This window comes from Chelonoidis abingdonii, chromosome 19 (assembly GCF_003597395.2).
Source record: "Chelonoidis abingdonii isolate Lonesome George chromosome 19, CheloAbing_2.0, whole genome shotgun sequence".
Lineage (NCBI taxonomy): Eukaryota > Metazoa > Chordata > Testudines > Testudinidae > Chelonoidis > Chelonoidis abingdonii.
In genome coordinates, this window is record NC_133787.1 from 7,390,421 (window position 1) to 7,411,620 (window position 21,200).

The 21,200-nt window shown below is 45.6% G+C and overlaps 1 protein-coding gene across 2 annotated transcripts in view; it reads right to left on the bottom strand.

The window, feature by feature from the left end:
* The window catches only part of SLC12A3 (solute carrier family 12 member 3), a 40,973-nt gene extending 20,113 nt beyond the window's left edge, over positions 1–20,860 (bottom strand). For both annotated transcript variants that reach the window (XM_032774061.1, XM_032774059.1), the window contains exons 1-12: positions 20,570–20,860; positions 17,946–18,092; positions 13,700–13,775; positions 12,993–13,088; positions 10,420–10,559; positions 9,377–9,487; positions 8,466–8,577; positions 6,152–6,282; positions 4,341–4,425; positions 3,381–3,535; positions 1,770–1,877; positions 693–816 (exon numbers count right to left, since the gene is read on the bottom strand). In XM_032774061.1, coding sequence (XP_032629952.1) covers positions 693–816; positions 1,770–1,877; positions 3,381–3,535; positions 4,341–4,425; positions 6,152–6,282; positions 8,466–8,577; positions 9,377–9,487; positions 10,420–10,559; positions 12,993–13,088; positions 13,700–13,775; positions 17,946–18,092; positions 20,570–20,860 — 1,576 coding nt within the window. The remainder of the gene's footprint in view (positions 1–692; positions 817–1,769; positions 1,878–3,380; positions 3,536–4,340; positions 4,426–6,151; positions 6,283–8,465; positions 8,578–9,376; positions 9,488–10,419; positions 10,560–12,992; positions 13,089–13,699; positions 13,776–17,945; positions 18,093–20,569) is intronic.
* Between the last annotated feature and the right edge of the window lie 340 nt (positions 20,861–21,200).

The window sequence follows — 21,200 nt, forward strand, 5'->3', positions numbered from 1 at the left end:
CTATCCAGCTCTCATAGAGATTTTCAAGATGTCTATCAACATGATATCAAAGAGCTATTGGATATGGGTTCTGTGTCCAGCTCTCTCTTTCCCTGTGTATGTGTTATGGAAGGACTCTCCCCCTAATATTAGAATGCATATGGGGAAGGATTAGCCCCCTCCGTCAAGATCAAAAAAAGCAGCAGTGGCTTAGTGGTTTAACACATGCCCTGCTGCACTCTGTGGGAGGGAATGATGCTCAGCACCAATTTGGCTGTTCAGGGTTCAGTGCAACTGGAGAAGTAGCTGTTGGAATCTTCTTGCTGAGCGAACAACAGAACTCGCTTAGATTTGACTTATTTCTTACCTTCCTGGAACAAACTCTGGGCCCGATCTCCCCTCACCTGGGCGTAAATATGGAGTAACTCTGCTCCAGACTAGCCAAGTGTGTAAGTGAGAGCAGAATTAGGCTCTCACAATCTACCTTGTGCTCATCCTTAGGAATAATAAAATTTTATCTTCTGGCCTCCCATGTGTAGGAAACCTGCAGCTGTTTTTCATACCACGGTGGAAGAAGTTAACAAAGGCAGGAATTTGGTTTGACAAAGAAACAGCCACGTGGCACCACACTGATCATTAATCAACCTGTAGAAAAAAAAAGGAGAAAACACTATCTACTGGAGCTGGCAGCCTATTAAATCCGAGGCACTTACCGATAAGAATGAACCCCACTGCTATGATGTAGGTCAGCATGTAACCCCTGATCGGCTCCTCGTTCTTCCCATAGCCCTTCCCAAAGAAACCGATCAAAGGGTAGAGCTGGTCCTTGCACAGGCACTGTGGAGAAAAAGAGATGTCATCTAGACTTGACAGGCACTGCATACTGGTGGTTAGAGCTGAGAGCGAGGGTCGACTGATGCATGATTCAGTTCCAAGCACTTTCACCGGCTCAGCATATTGCCTGGTTCTTGAGTGGACTTACTCCAGATTTACAACAATGTGAAAACAGAATTTGGCCCCCACCCTAGAGGGCTGATATATTTTTAGAACCAGTTTGCCCATCCTTACTATCAGGTCCCCTTCACCTTGGAAACGCTAACTGTAATAACTCTGACTTGCATCGCAGTATCAGTGGTAGCAATCCTACCTGATGAGGTATTGCCACCTCAGATGGCACTATGGAAAGGTCAGGGGATGTCGCCTTAATTATCTTAATTCATAAAATGAACAAAAGCAATGGGCCATATTCTGCCTCCTTGATACTCTTGCAAGCCCATTGAAAGGAAAGAAGCTGCATGGGAGTGACAGAACAGAATCTGTCCCATTAAGATTAGCATGAAAAAGTAGAAATGTGCATATCCCCCAGCTCATGGGCTGCACTGCATGATGGGATCAGGTGGAACAAAGCTCCAGGCAAAAACCCCAGAAACATCAAGAGTATCAGAAGAATCTGTCCAGAAAGCTGGTAATTCCCAGTGATTAGGGTGACCAGATATCCTGTTTTTATAGGGACAATCCCGTTTTGGGGGACTTTTTCTTATATAGGTGCTATTGTCCCCCACCCCCGTCCCATTTTTTCACGGTTGCTATCTGGTCACCCTACCAGTGATGCACTGTGAGGCCCAACCACGGTGGTTATTCAGCTTGTTATAGAACTCACAGTGCCTACGCGTGGTGGACTCTCGGCCTGTAATTATGGCTCTGAAATGGCATGGACTTGTGTTTACTGTATACATGAAAGACAACACTGCAGATGTTTTTGTGGTCCCCTGAGCATGCCACCATCTCACCTGGAAGACTTTGGGTGCTGAGACCAGGCAGGCCAAAGCAGAAGAGAGGGTGGCCCCGAAGATTCCAGCCGTGATCAGGGGGGCAAATCCAGATACCATGCTCATACTCTACAGCAAAAACAGGAGGAGACAGGCGAGGGTGATGCTGGAGTGATCTTACAGCCTGGGCTCCTCCCCCTGGAAGCTTCAGACTCTGACAGCCAACACTCAGAGCTCCTCAGAGCACAGCTTATTACAGCCAAAAACACACAATGCCAAAAGAACCTTATTAAGATTGCAAAGTCAAGCACTCAGAAGGTAGGAAGTGCCAGTATTCAGGCTGCCTGTGCAACCTTAACTCAGTCCTCTAGCACATATTCATTATAATACAGTCGTTAAATACATGGCCACATGCTATTTTTCCCCCACAGGGCTCCACCTCATTCACGTCACAGGATGCTCTGGGAATGAATCAGGGTGGTGTGGATAAAGAGCCCGTTATCTGTAAGACCCTTTCCTCATTTGTTGCAAGTTACTTTTTTAAAAGAGAGAAAGCAGCAATTCAGGCAACTGTCCTATCACCCTCAGTGGTTACTGGCTGCATTCATAGAATCATAGAATCATGGAATATCAGGGTTGGAAGGGACCTCAGGAGGTCATCTAGTCCCACCCCCTGCTCAAAGCAGGACCAATCCCCAACTAAATCATCCCAGCCACGGCTTTGTCAAGCAGGGCCTTAAAAACCTCTAAGGAAGGAGATTCCACCACCTCCCTAGGTAACACATTCCAGTGCTTCACCACTCTCTGAGTGAAAAAGTTTTTCCTAATATCCGACCTAAACCTCTCCCAATGCAACTTGAGACCATTACTTCTTGTTCTGTCATCAGGTACCACTGAGAACAATCTAGATCCATCCTCTTTGGAACCCCCTTTCAGGTAGTTGAAGGCTGCTATCAAATCTCCCCTCACTCTTCTCTTCTGCAGACTAAATAATCCCAGTTCCCTCAGCCTTTCCTCATAAGTCATGTGCTCCAGACCCCTAATCATTTTTGTTGCCCTCCGCTGGACTCTTTCCAATTTTTCCACATCATTCTTGTAGCGTGGGGCCCAAAACTGGACACAGTACTCCAGACGAGGCCTCACCAATGCTGAATAGAGGGGAATAATCATGCCCCTCGATCTGCTGGCAATGCCCCTACTTATACAGTCCAAAATGCCTTCTTGGCAATAAGGGCACACTGTTGACTCATATCCAGCTTCTCATCCACTGTAACCCCTAGGTCCTTTTCTGCAGAACTGCTTCCTAGCCATTCAGTCCCTAGTATGTAGCAGTGCATGGGATTCTTCTGTCCTAAGTGCAGGACTCTGCACTTGTCCTTGTTGAACTTCATCAGAGGTTCTTCTGGCCCAATCCTCTAATTTGTCTAGGTCCCTCTGTATCCTATCCCTACCCTCCAGTGTGTCTACCACTCCTCCCAGTTTAGTGTCATCTGCAAACTTGCTGAGGGTGCAATCTATGCCATCCTCTAGATCATTCATGGATATCTTATGGTTTCCCGCACCCAGGCCAAAGTGACCAGCCCAGTTTGAGCCTTCTAAGCCGTGCTGCTGAGAGCACCAGAGTGACAGTACCTGGTAATAATTGCTGATTCCATAGTGACAGCTCTGCTTCTGAGCACACGCCGTGAAGTTCCAGCCATAGTCACAAGCGAGTCCTTCGCAGCCCGGAGAGCCAACAGGAATGGAGTCATTCAGGCTTCCAGAGGCATCACGTACCACACAAGCCCCTGTGAGGGAACAGCCCCCATTCACTACCCATCTGTCTTTTCCAATACGATGCATGATGCCCAGATGTGCTTTAATAAAGGCCCCCATGTCATTGTAACCCACTAGGGAGTGTGTCTTACAGGTGCCCTTCTGTGCCTGATCCACAGAGGAGATAAGTCTGTCTCAGTCCCCATCTACAGAGCTTTAGCTCAAGCTGTAGCCGCTTATGCTTTCCCCTCTGAACCAGCGACCTCCAATCTCCACTGTGCCACCCAAGATGGCGGCTATCACAGACTGCCCATTCATTTTGCCCAGTGTCCCAAGTTTCTGGCTGCTCCTGGAATTAGCTTGTTTTGTTTTTAAAGTAACTTTCAGCTGTATCAGACATGTCCATGCTGCACAGGCATCCACCCAGCACTAACTAGAGCTCCCAAGGTCCCATACCGTGGGTAGTATGTATTGGGCCCGGTGTCAAACCTGGGCTGAATTCTTTGGAGACACTTGCAGTGTTGCCAACCTCAAGAGGTCAAAATTCCTGAGTCAGATCTCAAAAAATCATGAGTTTTTTTTAAAAATCAAACGATAATTTTATTAGTCTGGTTTTTGACTGTTTAAATCCCCTCTACTCTGCACCCCTGCTGGTACCCAGAATCAGAATGGATATCTGAGCCAGACTGAATCAAAGTGCTCTGTGTCTCAGGATTCCTGATAACTGAGAATTTCCCCGTCCCTAATGAACATGAAAGCATTTAATTAACCAAGGACATTTCACCATATGTCACTTCCTCACCATCTCCATTGATTAAGTCTGTGCATGTTACTTACCAATTGTAGCAGAAATAGCCAGATAGGATATTGTAGTCCAGAATATAGCCATCAGAGTGCCTTTGGGAATGGCTATAGCTGGATCCTAAGCAAGGGAATCACAGAGTTACACAGCAGCACTCCATAGGCACCACAAAGTTATCTTTCATTTTTGTAGCTATAAAGAAGAGAAAACACTCCGAGATACTCAAAAACCGAGGACATCTTTCAACCTGATACTTGCACTGTCCAGAGACTGGATTTCTTAACCTGCTGGGCACTCTGCAAAGCCCACTTTTGGTGCTAGATGTTTGGAGGTGAAGTGGGTTTGATGGGTTGGTGTGTTGGAAATCTCAGAGTGTGTCGCACTGAATGTTGTTTTAATCTACTTAAAGTGACAGTGACAGAGGATAGCGTATGCACTGGCCTCATCTGGGAAGAACTATCACAACTAGCGAGTGACTCTGATCAACAGAAGAACTGGACGGCCCAATGTGTCAGTGGTACAGGAGGAACTAAGGTTTAAAGTAAGGTAAAGCCTCGGGGACAAGATAGGAGCTATAAAATCAACTAAACAGCTGCCAGGCTGGACAAACCTCGTAAAGGTCCAAGGTGCCAGAAATGGCCCTAAATTTGAACTTTATAAACATGTCATTACAAGGGAGGGTGTGGTCCCTGGTGAATAAGGAAGATAAAGTTGGGAGTTGGGCCGTGCAGAAGCCAGTTTGTGTCTATAGTTTGTTGCTCTTGTCTTTAGTAAGCACCTCCTCTTTAAGAAGGGCTGTGATTCCACGTATCATGCAACCCAAACTCTTGGATCCAAACACCTTCAGAACTCTGGAGTGTTTGGCATGCCAGTCCAAATCAGCACGTTGGGCCCATCTATAACTGATTCGATTGGATGCTTATAGTCAAACTATCTGACATTTCTTTGGGATGCAAAATGAGCTGGGACTTTCCTGAGCCCAAGCTCTTGGGAGAGATTTCCAATCATTTTTAATCTGCAGCTAGCTCAACACTTCTGCAAGAACGATCTTCCTCACATGATTTTGGCACTCATGCCCCAGGCAAGAAGGGCAGAGTCCTGTGGAAATGAAGAAACAAAACTTTCCAAACTTTCTCTAACCTCAAACATAGTTCAGTTTATTGCTTGGGCAACTGATTTATCCAAATCAGATCAACCGTCTCTGTGCAATAAATGTAGGTAGCCCAGTATTAATTCAATTCAATTCTATTCTATGTAGAGTCTAGTAGTGCATCCACCACTGTGCAATCTAATGCCTCAATCCTGCAAGAACCTTTGGGCATCAGACCCCTGAGCTAATGTAACTGAGCGTCTACATGGGTGATAGGTGCCACCCATACAGAGCAGGATCAGGACCTAAGAATCTATTGAGTAGAGTTAGTTGGAAATGGAGTAAAACATATATAGCTATGAACATTTCTTGGAATTCTGTGTTAAAATTTTTAAAATGTCAACCAATTCCATTGCCGCTCAAAAAACGAATAAAATATTTGTGATTTTTTAAAAATTATTTTTACTGTTCTTTCAAAATTTGGATAAAATGTTTTGAAAACACAAATATTTTGGCCAGCTCTAAAACAGAGCTAGGCCAAAAACTTATCCAAGTAAAGCGGGACCTGGATCCAAACTGGGCCTGCTCTTGGATTTACAAAATCAAAAGCCAATCAAGGAAGTTTTGCCGACTCTGGAGTTTGCCCATTTCTGTCACACAGAGCTTGATTAACACAACTTCATTCCTGCCTATAGCACACAACCTGTGCTGCTTGCCCTTGTGATGCTGTATTGGCCAGGAGTGGTAAAAACCTACCTTCAAATCACCTGAAATATTGGCTCCAGCCAAGATGCCAGTCGCTGATGGAAAGAAAATGGAAAACAAACCAAAGAAGGTGCCATCTGGTCCGCGCCAATTTGGCACAAAGTTCTGAGCAAAAATATCAGCTGGAGGAGAAAAATATTTTTCTATCAATTCCAATCTACTGCATCATTTTAATCACATTTCTTTCATTTTAAAGGCAATGGTTGAAACAGTAGCTGCAGTGTTTCAAACCGCTATTGAGAGGCGACCTTGCAGCATTCTATTGTTATTTATATGGCACCCTAAAATGTGCTAGGTGCTTTCTTGTCATGGAGTTAGATCAGAGTTTACAGTCCAAGGCTCTGATTTTGCAAGCAGATCAGTGGGTTTGCCTACACGTGTCCAGTTTTTTAAAGGTATTTAAAAGCAAGGCCTAAGTGATTTAGAGGATTACATTCCATTTTCAAAAATGCCTAAATACCTTTACAAATTTGGGCCTGGGTTCCTGCTCAGGTGTATGGATCTGCCCATGCCAATCTGATTGTGAAATCAAGGTCTACACAGACGACACAAAGTCTAAGGAGGGCTGGGAAAAGAAGTGTCATGAGCTAACTTCTTTTTTGCTATTTTTACCCCTCAGTCTGTTATAGGGTCAAGCCTTAAAGTGGACAGGGCAGAATCCAAATTAAAGATGCTTCTAGGTCTAAAAAATTATTCGGCCACTGCCTGTCTGGAGCTTTTGCTCCAGGGGGTTAGAATGATTCCAGCAGGAATGGAGTAACTCACTAAATGAAAGGGAAGCATTTCATCGCAGTCTTAATTATCACAACGGTTACATCCATTGATCCATCAAGCTCTCTCAGTGATAAGCCCTTTCTCTGGAAATAAATGGGCCTTCTGTGTGACAGCAATAAATAGCCACATTTGGCCGCTTCATTTTGATCCTTCTTATGTCAAAAAGCAAATGGTATTTAAGACAAATGCCAGCATATTTTATCCCCGGCAGTGAAATCAATGGGATCTGTGGATGCTGCCCACTTACAAAAATGAGGCGCATGCAGTACTTGCTTGCTAGGGTAAATGACACCCAAAAGAAGTCTACGGTCCCAGTGGTCTCCCACTCTTCACTCAGAATGAGGGTCCGAAGTGGTTTGCACAGTCCCGGGCCTGGTCCATCTCATACACACTACAAGAGCATTCACCTCTCTGCCCCTGGATGTAGATCCTTAGGGGCCTCCAGCATCTTGCAGACGTTCAGCAGAACAATCAGGAAAGTGTCATTGTCTCCCTGGAAGCCTTATTCTGTCCTAGGCCCCCTGAATCCTCTGGGCGGCCCTGCACAGCGTTCTTACTCCAAACAAGCAGGCCAGAGCGGGCGCTTAACATGAGAGGCTGTTTTCCTTGCAGGCACGTAACAGAGCAGAACGAGATACATTTCTGTTACATGCTGCCCTACTATCCACTAACTGCCAGGACACTGAGAACAAAGTGACCATATGGAAATGTTCAGTTCAGCACCGTACTAGAGCATTCATCTACATTTGTAAATAAACCATAATCATGCTGGTACAGTAGAATAAAGCCCTGGCTGGGATGATTTAGTTGGTGTTGGTCCTGCTTTGAGCAGGGGTTTGGACTAGATGCCCTCCTGAGATCTACTCCAACCCTAATCTTTTATGATTCTATAATCCAAAAGCCACATAATCCACACAAAACTAACCAGGCCCTCTCCACTGAAATGGAACAGCGGAGATTATGGTGAGATCTCCGAGCACCAAGACGTCCTCGTTTTGTGACATGTACAGGAGAACACTTACTCGCACATTATCATAATTAAGAGTCTTGTGAAACAGAAAACTCTGGTGCAATCTTAACTGTGGTCTTGTTCCCGTTCCACCATAATCCTTAGAACTAAATTTCCAGCTGACATAGTAAACTGATTGAAAATACATTCTAGCCAGTTTATATGCTTATCTGCCCCCCATCACCTTAGTACCCAAATGCCTCACAATTTTTTAATGTCTTTGTCCTCACAACCCCCCCATTGTACAGGTGGGGATTGAGGCACAGGGACAAGTTGCAAGAGATCACACAGGAAGTCTGATGCCAAGCAAGAATTTGAACCTGAGCCTTCCCAGTCCCAGGCTGCTTCCCTAACCACTGAACCATCCTTCCTCTTCCATTAGGGGATGTGTTTGTCTTCCTTTTTCACTGTTTGTTTGCTTACCTGCAATCCTCAGTCATTCACGCCAGCTCTCCCAGCCATCCATGAGAATTAGTAAGAGTTCCCCTCAAACTCCTGCCTCTCACCACCGCTGGAACCTACCTCGGTAACTGAAGAATCCTTTTGCCTGCTTCTCCTCAGAGGCTGGAATCACCGTCCCCACTATGTAATTTAAGAAGGAAATCATGATGACTATGAAGAACAGCACCTGTGCCTGAGAGAAACAAAAGAATCCAGCTGAACAATCTGCTGGCTGAGTACCTGCTGCAAACGCTGTACAAGGGGGTGGAGTGAAAAGTACAGGCAGGCAACTGTGAAGCTGCAAACAGGTCCCTCTGGAGCAACATTCTGCTCTTGTGACTATTAGGTCAGGGTAAGTAGCCTATGCATTCCTCTCAAGCTGCAATGATGCTTATACCCTAATGCTAGTTGATGAAAAGGAGCAACCCAACCTCTTCTCCATACCACGCTTCCCGCCCCTCCTAAACTTGAGGACAGATAGATCTCAACCAACCTAACAGGCTGAGCTAAGCATCAGTTCTGGCTAGATCTGTAATACAAGATGCAGCATGAACCTTGAGTCTGTGTTTGTCTGTTCCTTGGCCAGCAGTGTTTTGTGGCTAGTCAAAGGAGGCAAACAGCAGCATCTGAACAAATGAACCAGACAAAGGACAGCACTGAGGCAAAAGCGGTGATAAGATTCAAGAGAGATTTGGATATTCATATGAATGAGAACAGATTCCACACTTTCAACAGTCAGAAGAAAGTTATATCTGGGCTGACAATGCTTATGCTGCAGCGCAAAAACCAATCATCAGTAAGGGTCAGGAAGAATTTTCCTGGTGGTAAGAACCTTGCAGTTAGGTGCATTATTGGAGGGAGGATTTGGCTCCACTATTCCCTGAAGCAACTGTCATTGGCTGCTGTTGGAGGCAGGATACTGGGCTAGCTGGACCATGGATGTGTTGTAGTATGGAAATTCATAGGTTCATCCTAACAATTGAGACCATTACCTTTGCTTCCCATTCCATTCCGGCCAAGGAAATCCCAAGTAGCACTGTCACCGTGATGACCCCAATGATGCGGATGTCATTTGTGGGGTCTACAATGGGCGAGTTATATTCCTGGTAAAGGAAGCCCAAGTCAGCAGTCTGCAGTTCTGGAAGCTGATGGCAGAGTTGACCCTGACCATACAGACAGCATCCGATTCCTTCACTTCCCTCTGTCTTTAAGTACTTTTAAATTCCTCTTCTTATTCAAAACCAATAGAGAACAAAGGGGCCTATAAACCCATCATTCTTTTGCACCAACATTCAACCAGCTAAGGCATTTCAGTTGGCAGTTACCTTAAATCTGATCTGCCAGGCATTTTTCTAGACTTTTATTTTACATTAAAACATTATGGCCATACCATTGGCTGAGTTCTTCAATGCCGGGGCTGTGTCTTACCAAAGTTCCACGGAGCACTGCGTGAATGGATGGGTCTATGTACTTTGGGGTGTGTTTACGGTATGGATCTGTAAAGTTATTTATACTTCCTAAATAAACAGCTTTAAAATGATCTTTAAAACAAATTAATAATTAAACAAAATAATTTCCAGTTTCAAACCAGGCAGGAGCAGGCTGTATGGAACAAGTCTGAACTGGCAAACATGTGGAGTGGAAAAGCAACTAGGTCAGTGTCATGTCTAACGAGCATGATTTCCATGGTGATTGATTGCTGTTGATTATTAATTGTTGGTTATTGATTTGAGTACTGATAACTAATCAGTGGCTATAAGTGATTATTACCAATCACGGATCAACTATTGATTATTAATTTGCTTGTAACTAATGCACTCACAATGGTATGTAAAGAGCAAAAAGTTTAATGACAGACAAGTTGAGGGGAAAGAGGAAGAACAAATACAGATTTTTTTTGTACAACTAGATTCACTGCTGGCAGCATGGAAGAAGTTGGCCTTTAAGAAGGACTTAAATGTTGACATGGGACAAGTCCTTGCGGATGAGATCAGGGGGCCGGGAGGGCCACCATGAAACAATTCTGATTCCTTACCTGGAGCAGATCGCGCACAGTTTCTGCAAATCCCACCGTGTGCATGGCCACCGCCACGGCATTCGCAAAGGCAAATATGAGACCGATGGAACCACCCAGCTCTGGACCAAGGCTTCTTGAGATAAGGAAATACGTGCCACCTAACACATGCCAGAAACATTCCATTGTTTAAATACTTCACATGCAGGATCAACATTGCAGTACCTGAGGTGATCACAGATATTCAGGAACCAAATAATGCCCTTAATGACTTTTTGTCCTCCTCACAAACTAATGACGAGTAGGACACTATGGCCTGTGTTGCAGATGCCTACCTACATCCATGCACTGTATGTACGGTGAGTGACAATGGCACAGGGAGATAGGAGAAAAGGCTCAACGTTTTACAAGGCCATTTGTCAGGATCTGAACATCAAAGTTCAGGCAAGTCTGGATCTGGGGTTTTGGGTCAGACCCATCTCTTATTAAAAAAGCATTAATTGTGTGCTCCTAAATCAGGGGGTAACCGTGTTAGTCTGTATCCACAAAAACAAGGAGTCCGGTGGCACCCTAAAGACTAACAAATTTATATGGGCATAAGCTTTTGTGGGTAAAAAACCCATTTCTTCAGATGCCAATGGAGAAGTGTTTTTTTTTTACTCATGAAAACTTATGCCCAAATAAATCTGTTAGTCTTTAAGGTGCCACCGGACTCCTTGTTGTTTTTGTGCTCCTAAAGAATCCCTGTCTAGGAGAAGGAAGAGTTTGAAGGAAGAGTTAGAACTAGACAAGAGCAAACCCTTGAGAAATTGGCATGAGGGAACTAGGCGTTGATAAGACAAAAACACACTGAACCTTTATTTAACACGTCAGAGATTTCACATTTCAGTTTCACCCTGGACTGCCCCCCTTGGCCAGAGACTCCACTACAAGTCATGTGAATGTCCTTGCTGAGCTGCTCTCTCTCCTGCCAGAGTGGGTCCGGAAGTAGAAGAGATGGAGGACGTTGCTTGAGGAGATGGCAGCCCAGAGTTCTGGGACTCAGGGAGCTGGATCTGGGGATTCTGGGGGGCCAGAGCCTCAGGAGGAGCCATCTCCCCTCCAGCCAGTTGCTGACAGCTTCTGTCACTTCTTCCCCATATCCAAGGTGAGAGGGACTGCCTGGGACCAGTCACCCTTCCCCTCCAACCAGAGAGACAGGGGTCTGCTGAGATAGACCGGTGCCACCTGGGACCTCTTCCTCCTCTCCTCTCCCAGGATAGACCAGGGCCAGCCAAGATCTCTCCTCTCCCATCAGAGAGACTGCCCCCATTCCCAGCTCCTGGCTTCCCAAGTCCTCATCTCGTTACACTGCCTCCAGAAGGAGAGATGGCAGCTTGGTGAGGATCTATATGTGGTGCTTGGAAATGCAAAGGGGGGAACCCCATGCACACGTGTGCCTTTTGGAACCTGACCTTTGCTACTTATTAAGGAACCAGAGCTCCCGCCTTAGGAAAATTCCAGTTGCGCCCCTGGTTTGACCCAGTGATTCCTGAATCAATTCTAAACCCAGTAACTTGTGGTTGAACTACAGCGTATCCTTTAGAAAGGCATTCAGTTTTAACTTAAAGATTCCAAACAATGGAGAATCCATCACATCTCTTGGTGAACTGTTCTAATGGTTGCAAGTATCAGAGGGGTAGCCATGTTAGTCTGGATGGATTTCCACTCCATACGGCTAAATGCAGTGCCTTGCATGGTGTCATGTATCAGAGGGGTAGCCGTGTTAGTCTGTGTTTTTTTGTTGTTGTTTTTTTTTAATTCTGTGGCACCTTATAGACTAACAGACTTTTTGGAGCGTGAGCTTTCGTGGGTGAATACCCACTTCATCAGCCGCTCTAATGGTTAGTCACCATCGCTCTTGAAAAGTGGCCTCTTATTTCCAGTTTGAGCTTTGCTGCCTTCAGCTTCCAGCTCTGGGATGCTGTTATGCCTTTGCCTGTTAGACTAAAGATCCCCCTCATGTCAGATATCTTCTCCCCTGTAAGTACTTATAGGCCATGATTAAATCACCTTCTCACCTCCTCTTTGACAAGCTAATTAGATTGAGCTTCTTAAGTCTCTCACTACAAGGCATGTTTTGCAGCCCACAAATGAATTCTTGAAGCTCTTCTCTGAACCCACTCCAGTTTTTTAACATCCTTTTGAAAGTATGGACTCCAAAACCGGACACCGTATTCCAGCAGTGGTCTCCCCTCTGATGTATGCAAAGGTAATATCTACTCACTGATCCTGCTCAATACTCCTCTATTAATACATCCAGGTATTTTGCCCACCGTCCTACTGGAAGCTTGTGATCTTTTGGTAAGCAGAGCCCCTAGACTTTCTTGAGATGCATCAAGCACTATATAGGGAATAGTCCTATACTGGGCAGAGAGATGAGGGGGACATTACATAGCCTAAGAGGTCTTTTTCATCTCTCTTTTCAGTGGCATTTACCAGAGCTGTATCCAAGCACAGCATGTAAAGTACCAGAATGCGAGGGACTCGGTGGGAGCGGGAGTGTACAGTGGGCGATCAGAGCCCTCAGAAGGAAAATGGGAACCAAGCATTACCTGATTTCACTTTGCCGTTGGTGGAGATGGCAGAGATGGACAAGCCTGTGATGCTTGTCACCGTCACAGACATCAAGATAATCAGCCATGTGAGCGCTGCAGAGAAGAGGAATTAGTTTCACTTTGTTGCCTGGTAAAGAAAGTAATACCACCGTCTCTGACCCTTTTCCTTGGCACCCTGTACATTGATCCATAAAGTCATCCTTCCCCTCAATCCACTTCTTCCAGGATGTCTATAAGGGACCATGTCCTCTTCTGAGCCCAATCTCTATATTGCATCTGCCTGTGTCTATATCCCTATCCCATCTTCTCCATTGCTGTCCCATAGGCACCAAAGCCCAGATTTTTAAAGGTATTTAAGTGTTGCTGAGCTAAGTGTTGCAACAACTAACAGATTTAGGAGCCTATGTCTTATTTTCAAAAAAGATTTAGGAACTAAATCCCTCAGTGAATGGGATTTGGGCTCCTAAGTGCCTAAATAACTTTAGAAAATGAGATTTAGGATCCTAAATCAGTTAGGCTTTGCAATCAGGGCACAGCACCCCCTGAACACCTTTAAAAATTGGGCCCAAGGATATCGTGGAAATGAGGGACTATTTTCATTGTGTCTTGAATAGTGCCAACCACTTTGTCAGGGCTTCCAACTGAGACAACATCTATCAAATATAATTGTTGCTGGTAACTATAGAGAATGGAGATGCACCTACCAATTCCTGCCTGTGCAGTGATCCAGGGCAATCGCAAATAGAGAATCACACCCCAGATGTTCAGCATACATCGAATCTAGAAGGAAAACAGCAACGTTAATCTCATGTGATCATATGTATAGCTGACAGTACGCGTGAATAGAGAAACTGCGGAATTGCCAGCTCAGACCTACGGCTCCTCAAGTCCAATATCTTACCTGCAATAGTGGTCAGTGCCAAATGCTTGAGACCCATGAAGTGGAGTGACCTGCCCACAGGAAGTTTTCCTCCTAACCTCATCAGTCAGAGGCTGGTTTAAGTCCTGAAGCGTGAGGCTTCATTTCCCTTCTAGAAGTTTTTTAATCCATCCTATTGCAACTCTATGGTGTCCGTGTTATCCATGTCAACGTCTAGCTCTTATCTAGCACTTGTCATCAGTAGATCTCAAAGAGTTTTGCAAAGAAGGCCAGGCTCATCATCTCTCATTTTACTGATGGGGAAGCTGAGGCACAGGGCAGGGATGTCATAAACAGATAGCTAAGGGTTAATGTTTCTTTCACCTGTAAAGGGTTAACAAAGGGAACCAAACACCTGACCAGAGGACCAATCAGGAAACAAGATTTTTAAAAAGCTCACGGGGAGGGAATGTTTGGGTGTGTGGTCCCTTTGTCTGTGTCTTTTGTCGTCTCTCGGCTATGAGAAGGGATTCCTTTTTACTAAAAATACCAGAAAAAAGCTTTTATCTTCAGTTTCAAGTTGTAAGTACAAAGGGTCGAAAAACACTAGGCTTTTATTGTTTTTTTGATTACATGTTGTGTAGTTGCTGGGTTATCTTTAAAATTTATTATTCTTTTGAATAAGTTTATTCCTATTTTTTAGCAATTACCCTATAATTGTTATCTTGATTACAGAGACATTTTATGTCTTTTCTTCTTTTTATATCAACTTTCTTTTTAAAACCTGTTGGGATTTCTTTCTAAGTGAGCTTAGGGGACAGAAATCCCTGTGCCAGGATGTACGGTCTCTCTTCAGGGAAGACTGGGAGGGGGAAAAGAAGGAAGGGGGGAGGAAGGTATGCCCTCTCTGTTTATGTAATTCAAGGAGTTTAAGTACAGTAATCTTCCAGGATAACCCACGGAGGGGAAGCCTGGGGAGGAAGTAAAGAGAAGACAAGGGGAGGGGGGTTATTTCCCTTTGTGGTAAGACTCAGGGCATCTGAGTCTTGGGGTCCCCCAGGGAAGGTTTTGGGGAGACCAGAGTGAGCCAAACACTGGAAATTTTTGGCTGGTGGCAGCGCTATCAGATCCCAGCTGGTAATTAAGCTTGGAGGTTTCATGCAGGCGCCCACATTTTGGACTCCAAGGTTCAGAATTAGGAATTATGCTTATGACAAGGGACACGACTTGCTCCCAGCCTCCCAGCAACAAAACCAGGAATGGAGCCCAGGTCTCATGAATCCTAGTCCAGTGCCCTGTCCACTTGGCAACATTGCATCCTGTTCGGAATCCTGCTAAGCTCTCAGTCTCAGTGATCTATATGTGTTAGGTATTTCTATAACCCCCGGGGCCATAGCTGAGCACATCACAATCTTTCAGTATATTTACTCTCACAACACCACTCTGAGGGAGGCCAGGCCTATTACTATTTCCCCCCCATTACAGTTGGAGAACACAGGCACAGAGAGATGAAGGCTACATCTATATGGCAAGCTCGGGATGTGGCTTTCCTGCTCATGAGCACATCCTCACGCAAGCTCGAGTATATTAGCAATGTAGCCACGGTAGCCCTGGCAGTGGCAACACAGCTGAGCTGCGCAGAACACATACCCACCCAGCCAAGCATTCAGACTGAGGAATAAGGCGTACGTTTTTAAGAGTGATGGTCATTAATCGCTGGAACAATTTACTTGAGGCCTGGTGGATGTTCCTTCACTGGCCATTTTAAAATGAAGATTGGATGCGTTTTCTAAAAGATCTGCTCCAGGAATTATTTAATAGACGTTCTTTGGGCTTTGTTATACAGGCATTAAGACTATATGAGAACAATAGCCCCAGCTGGCCTTGGAATCGATAAACCTGAAGCTGGTGAGTCTGTACTCGGTATGGCTCATCCATGCCTCTACCACACATGCTACCGCAGCGGCACTGCTATTTATACTCACGCCAGCTTGAGCAGAGCTAGTGCAAAGACACGTACACAAGCAGGGGAATCACACCCCTAACGTGAGATGTAGATGGAGCTTAAGTCACTTCCCCAAAATCACACAGGAAGTCTGTGGTGGAGCAGAGGATTGAATCTGAGTCTCTCAGGGACCAGCCTAATGCCTTGAGCACAGGACCATGTTTCCTCTCTACCTGGATATGCTACCTCTGATATCTTGTGGCAATGAGTTCCACAGGCTCATTGTGCATTCTGTACTTAAAAAAAGCATTTATTTGTATTGTTTTTTGAATATGTCACTTTTCCATTTTGTTGAATGTCTCTTTTGTTCTTATATTATTAGTAAGGCTCTGAGTTTGGCACGGAGGTCACGGAAATCACAGATTCCATGACCACCATGACTTCTGCAGCAGCCTGGCCCGGGAGCCACCTGAACAGCTCGGGCAGGTCCTGGGCCAGTCGTAGCAGGAGTGGAGGGGCTCAGGGCTGGGGACTGGGATGCAAGGCAGTGCTTACCTGGGGGGAACTCCCTGGAAGGGTGACTGGAACTCCCCTCCCTCAGCTCCCAGCTCCAAGGGCTGCCTCTGCCCACAGGCACCACCCCCACAGCTCCCATTGGTCACAGTTCCCAGTCAATGGGAGCTTCAGAACCAGGGATTGGGGCAGGGCGGAGTGGAGGCAGCATGTGGAGCTAGGACCTGGGTAGGAAACCTGCCCCAGCCCTGCCAATCCTGCCCCCATAGCACCCGCAGCACCCCCCCAAGCTAGCCACCTCCTAGCACCTAAGACATCCCCCCCCAGGCTGCTCCCCACCGTCTGCAGAACCCATGGTACCTCCTCCAGGCCACACCTCCCCTGAGCACCCGCAGCACTTCCCCAGGCTGCACCTCTACCCAGCACCCGCACCCCCCTAGCACCCATGGCGCCCCCCCCCAGAGCCACACCCCCCACTGCGTTTTAGTCAGGGTATATAGTAAAAGTCATGGACAGGTCATGGGCCGAGAATTTTTGTTTACTGCCCATGACCCGTCCATGACTTTCACTAAAAGTACCCATGATTAAAACCTAGCCTTAATTATTAGAGAGGGTTAATAGAAATGTCTCATCTACCATCTCTAGACCATTCATTATTGTGTATACTTTTATCACATCCCTCTGATCTGTCTCATCTCTAAGAGAACAGTCCCAATTCAGTCTCCCTTCATATGGAAACCACCTTATTCCCCTTGTTATTTTATCACTGGTCTTTGACCCGCCCCACTCCCCACTCGTTCTGTTGTGTGCTGCCTGAAATAGGGTGTCCAGAACTGAACAGAGTATTCCAGGGGAGGGCATCTGATCGACATATAATGAAATGAACGTATTTTCAGTATGATTTCTCATCCCATTCCTTATGCCTCCTAGACATTTATTTGATTGTTTTTCCAGAACCCTGAGCAGAGACCTCCCTGAGATTGCTGCAAAGATACCCAGTGGATGCAGCCAGGTTAAAACCTAGTAATGCTCAAGAATTATTCAGATGTTTCCTTCGAATCTGTCTTCTACTTTCCCTGTCACCCTAGTGTTTGAGCATCTCACGGTCTTTAATGTACTTAAACTCACAGAAAGTAAAGTGCTATTATCTCCATTTCACAGGTGAGAAACTGAGGCACAGGATGGCTCTGTAACACACAGAATGCCTGCAGCAGAACACAAGATTGAACCAGATTGATCCTAGACTGATCTCCTTGCCCCTGGACCATCCTTCCTCCCTACCTATAGCACCCGCCATTTGTCAAGTTTGACCTTTCCTGCCACCATGTGGCTTAATATAACGGCATATGAGGCATCAGGATTGCATCGATCTGTCACACTAAAACAAGCCATATTATACACTGAACCCAGGGAGAAGAAAAGTTCTGCCCTGATTTTCAAACCCAAGCCATTACCCTGTGTATGGGTCCATTGAAGTCCATGGGATGGCTTTAGGAGTGATTTACAACTCAAGGAGAGTAAAGGTGGCAAGATCATGCTGTACATGAATTGCTGCCAGCATAGGACCCAAGATCTCCGATTACACCTTCTTCTGGTCTGTATGCAGCAAAAAAAAAAAAACCCAAAAACTTACCATCACCCCTTTCACCCATCCAAATCGAACAGGCTCGCCCTGAGGCTTTTCCCCACCCTCACTGCCATCTTCCTCAGTCATTTTGTCACTCAGGCCGTTACTTTTCTGCGGTTCGTACACTGGGTTGTGGAGACGGCTATTGTCCAACTGAGAAAGCAGAGAGAAATCAAGTCACAACAGGGCATAGAGGTGGAACAGAAAGGAAGATGTCTGGGAACATATTAGAACTTGTCAATTTTCAATCCTCCCTTTGAAATTTTTAATCCTAGAGGTAAGCAGAATGCTGTGCTAGAGATAAGGACCTGTCTCTCAGTAGGTGTCTGTACACCACTGAGCACAATGGGACCCTGATTTCAGTTCACAGCATCATCATACAAATAATGAATCACACCACCACACAAGTAGATATGGACTCCTGTTACTTCTTCAAATACTGTAGATCAGAACTTGCAAATAACAATAGTACCTAGCTTGCATATAGTGGTTTTCATCTGTTGTAGCAACTCTGGGGAATGGAGACTTTGGGTTTTTTGCTTCACAGTTAGTTAATATTTGTACAGTGCTGTGAAAATATAAGGAACTATGGGTGAGATTTTCACAATCTCTCTGTCTTAAGGACTGACATGGCCCTCATCACTATGGGATCTGAGTACCTCACCATCTTTAGTGCATTTATCTTCACACAATCCTGGGAGGCCGGGAAGTGCTGTTTTCCTCATTTTACAGATGGGGAATAGAGACTAAAGACCAGATTTTTAAAGGTCTTTAGGTGCTTAAAGATGCAAGTGTTTTCAGTGGGATTTAGGTGCTTTTGAAATCCCCCACAAGCAGCTATTTGCATCTTTAGGTGCTGAAATCCTTTAAAAAACCTGGCCCTTAGTAAAGGTGGTGGGACGCATGGGAAAAACACTGTTCACAAGATGCCTCAAAAGGAGCTTTCATCAGCAGTGTAAGGACAACACAAATGTCTCCAGGCACGGGGGCAAGACGATGGCAGGTTTCAATGAGCCCAGGAGCTTATTGACTATAGGCTGCAGAGAAAAGAGTCCATCTTCAGCTCATCCATGGAATGCTGAGATAGCAAAAGACCCCAGTGGAGGAGGCCTGTGACCTAGACCACGACAACAGAGTGCTTTGCAATAGGATGCACACTGACCGTGTCACACAGCCCTCAGTTTTTACAGCTTGAGTCTGTGCCATGCTGGTACACCCCTTCCCAACAACTAGAGTAAGAGAAGTTGAAACACCTTTCTGAAATTACTGAACCTCCATGACTACTTTCTTAAGAGCTTTGGCAACAGGGAAGGGGGTTCTGGGTTGGGATGCAGATAGATACCAGCGAGGCCAGAGATTTTACAGACCCTGCAGCCCTCTTCCCCCTCTAAGTAAGGGGTACAACAGTGGGGGCAGTTTAGGGAAAACGTGCCCTGCCCATAGTCAGTCTGTTTGCTGGATAAATACAGGATTTGAGTCTAGGTCCATCAAGCCAGGAACTTTCAGCCCCGCTAATTTCCCTTGAAAATGTAAAACCACAAGCATACCTCTGTTTGCTGCAAGGTCCAGGTCAATGACCATAACTGTGCAGAGAGACTTCAGCAGCATTCTTTTTATCCCCCAGGAAAGAAAAGTCTGGGACAAGGAAACATAGCCCTACACCACCATTTATGAGGCAGATTCATGGGCAAAGATCTCAGCCCTGGCTTTGTTAGGAAGCAACTGAGTTTTGCAAGTCCTCTGTCAGTCCATTTCTTTTCTTTATTTACCTGAGTTTATAAAAATGCCAAAAAGGGGGGCACCTAGCTACATGTTCTTGGCACCCTTGGCATAACTTAAAAATATATCCGAATGCAGGTGATCCTCCCAGTACCCATCCTGGCCATTACAATTCTTCCCTAGCCTCTCCTTGCCATGCCTGGAGGGAAAATATGCTCTGATGAGCATCAGATATGGGATGTTTTGGACCAAGGAGGGGGCGGAGCCCAAAGCTGGAGACAGACAGATTTCACTGTACGTGAACATGACGAAAGCAAGGCCATGTTATTATAGGAAAGCAGACAGGCTTCCTCTTCACATGCAGTAGAATGTCATCGATGTGAAAACATTGCAGCGCATGGGGGTAGTTAGATTACAATACTACCACATCTCTGTTTTATGTTCAGTTTGGGAATATGCATTTTACAGCAATATTCATCCTATACAGCAATGTGATTTACCTCTGACCGCTCAGGATGGTGACACAAGCTGATGGAGTCATGAGCTGATCCATCTGCCTGATATTTAAGTCTCAACGGTCAACATTTTCTCCTGGTGGAAACAGGGCACTCGGCACTCAGAAGTTGTTGGTTGTCCGCAATAGAGCTGGAGAACCGTTTGCTGTGACCTAAAGCATCAGATTTCACCTTTGTTGCTTGTTAGTAGATAGATTAAGAACAGATCACGCTTTCCACCCATGGTTCACAGTTACTCAGCGAATCTTTCTATGACCTGTGTTTGCAGAAGACTCATTTCAAAGTCTACATTTCTTCTGCAGGGACAGAGATAAGCACAGAAAGAGTATTTGCTACACATAGACTACAGCACTGCTCAAGTAACTCGATGCTAGACAGTCCTCCTACATAGCTTACCTTCAAGAAAGAATGTAGATCTTCCAGCGTGGGCCTAACTTTACTGGTTTCACCCGCCACCTTTGTGTTGGCGTAATGTTCATAAGTCGGCACAACATCCACTGTGTTGTAGCCAAAGGTCCTCATGTAGAAAGTGCTGCTGTGGGTGGGATGGGTAGCCTCATAGGTGAGAGTGTCAGGCTGTTCATAGTGAGGTTTGCTGCTGTCCTCGGTGCTGATCAGGGTGCTAATGGTGAACCTGCCACTGGCATGAGCCAAGTCAGTTAATTCTGTGGCAGGCAACTCCGCCATTTTATCCCTGCTTTCCTCTCTGCCTGGGTCTCTGTGGTCAAGCAATGGAGAGGCTGCGATACTATAGGCCGCACACAGGAGCATATGGAGACTTTATACACACCGAAACCAGAACGAACCAACTGGCCGCCACTTAATCAATTACTCATGGGGAAAACTAATTGGCTTGAACCACACGGAGCTGGTCGTGGAAAAGAACAGCCTGAGGGGGTATCAAAATGCCTGTTACCCGAATCGCTGACTCCCAGTGCCTGATCGGGGCTGCGATAACAGATTGGAGATTAAGTCCCAAGGACAGATCAGTGGGAGAATGTGGAGTTATGTTTCCCCTGCAGCCTAA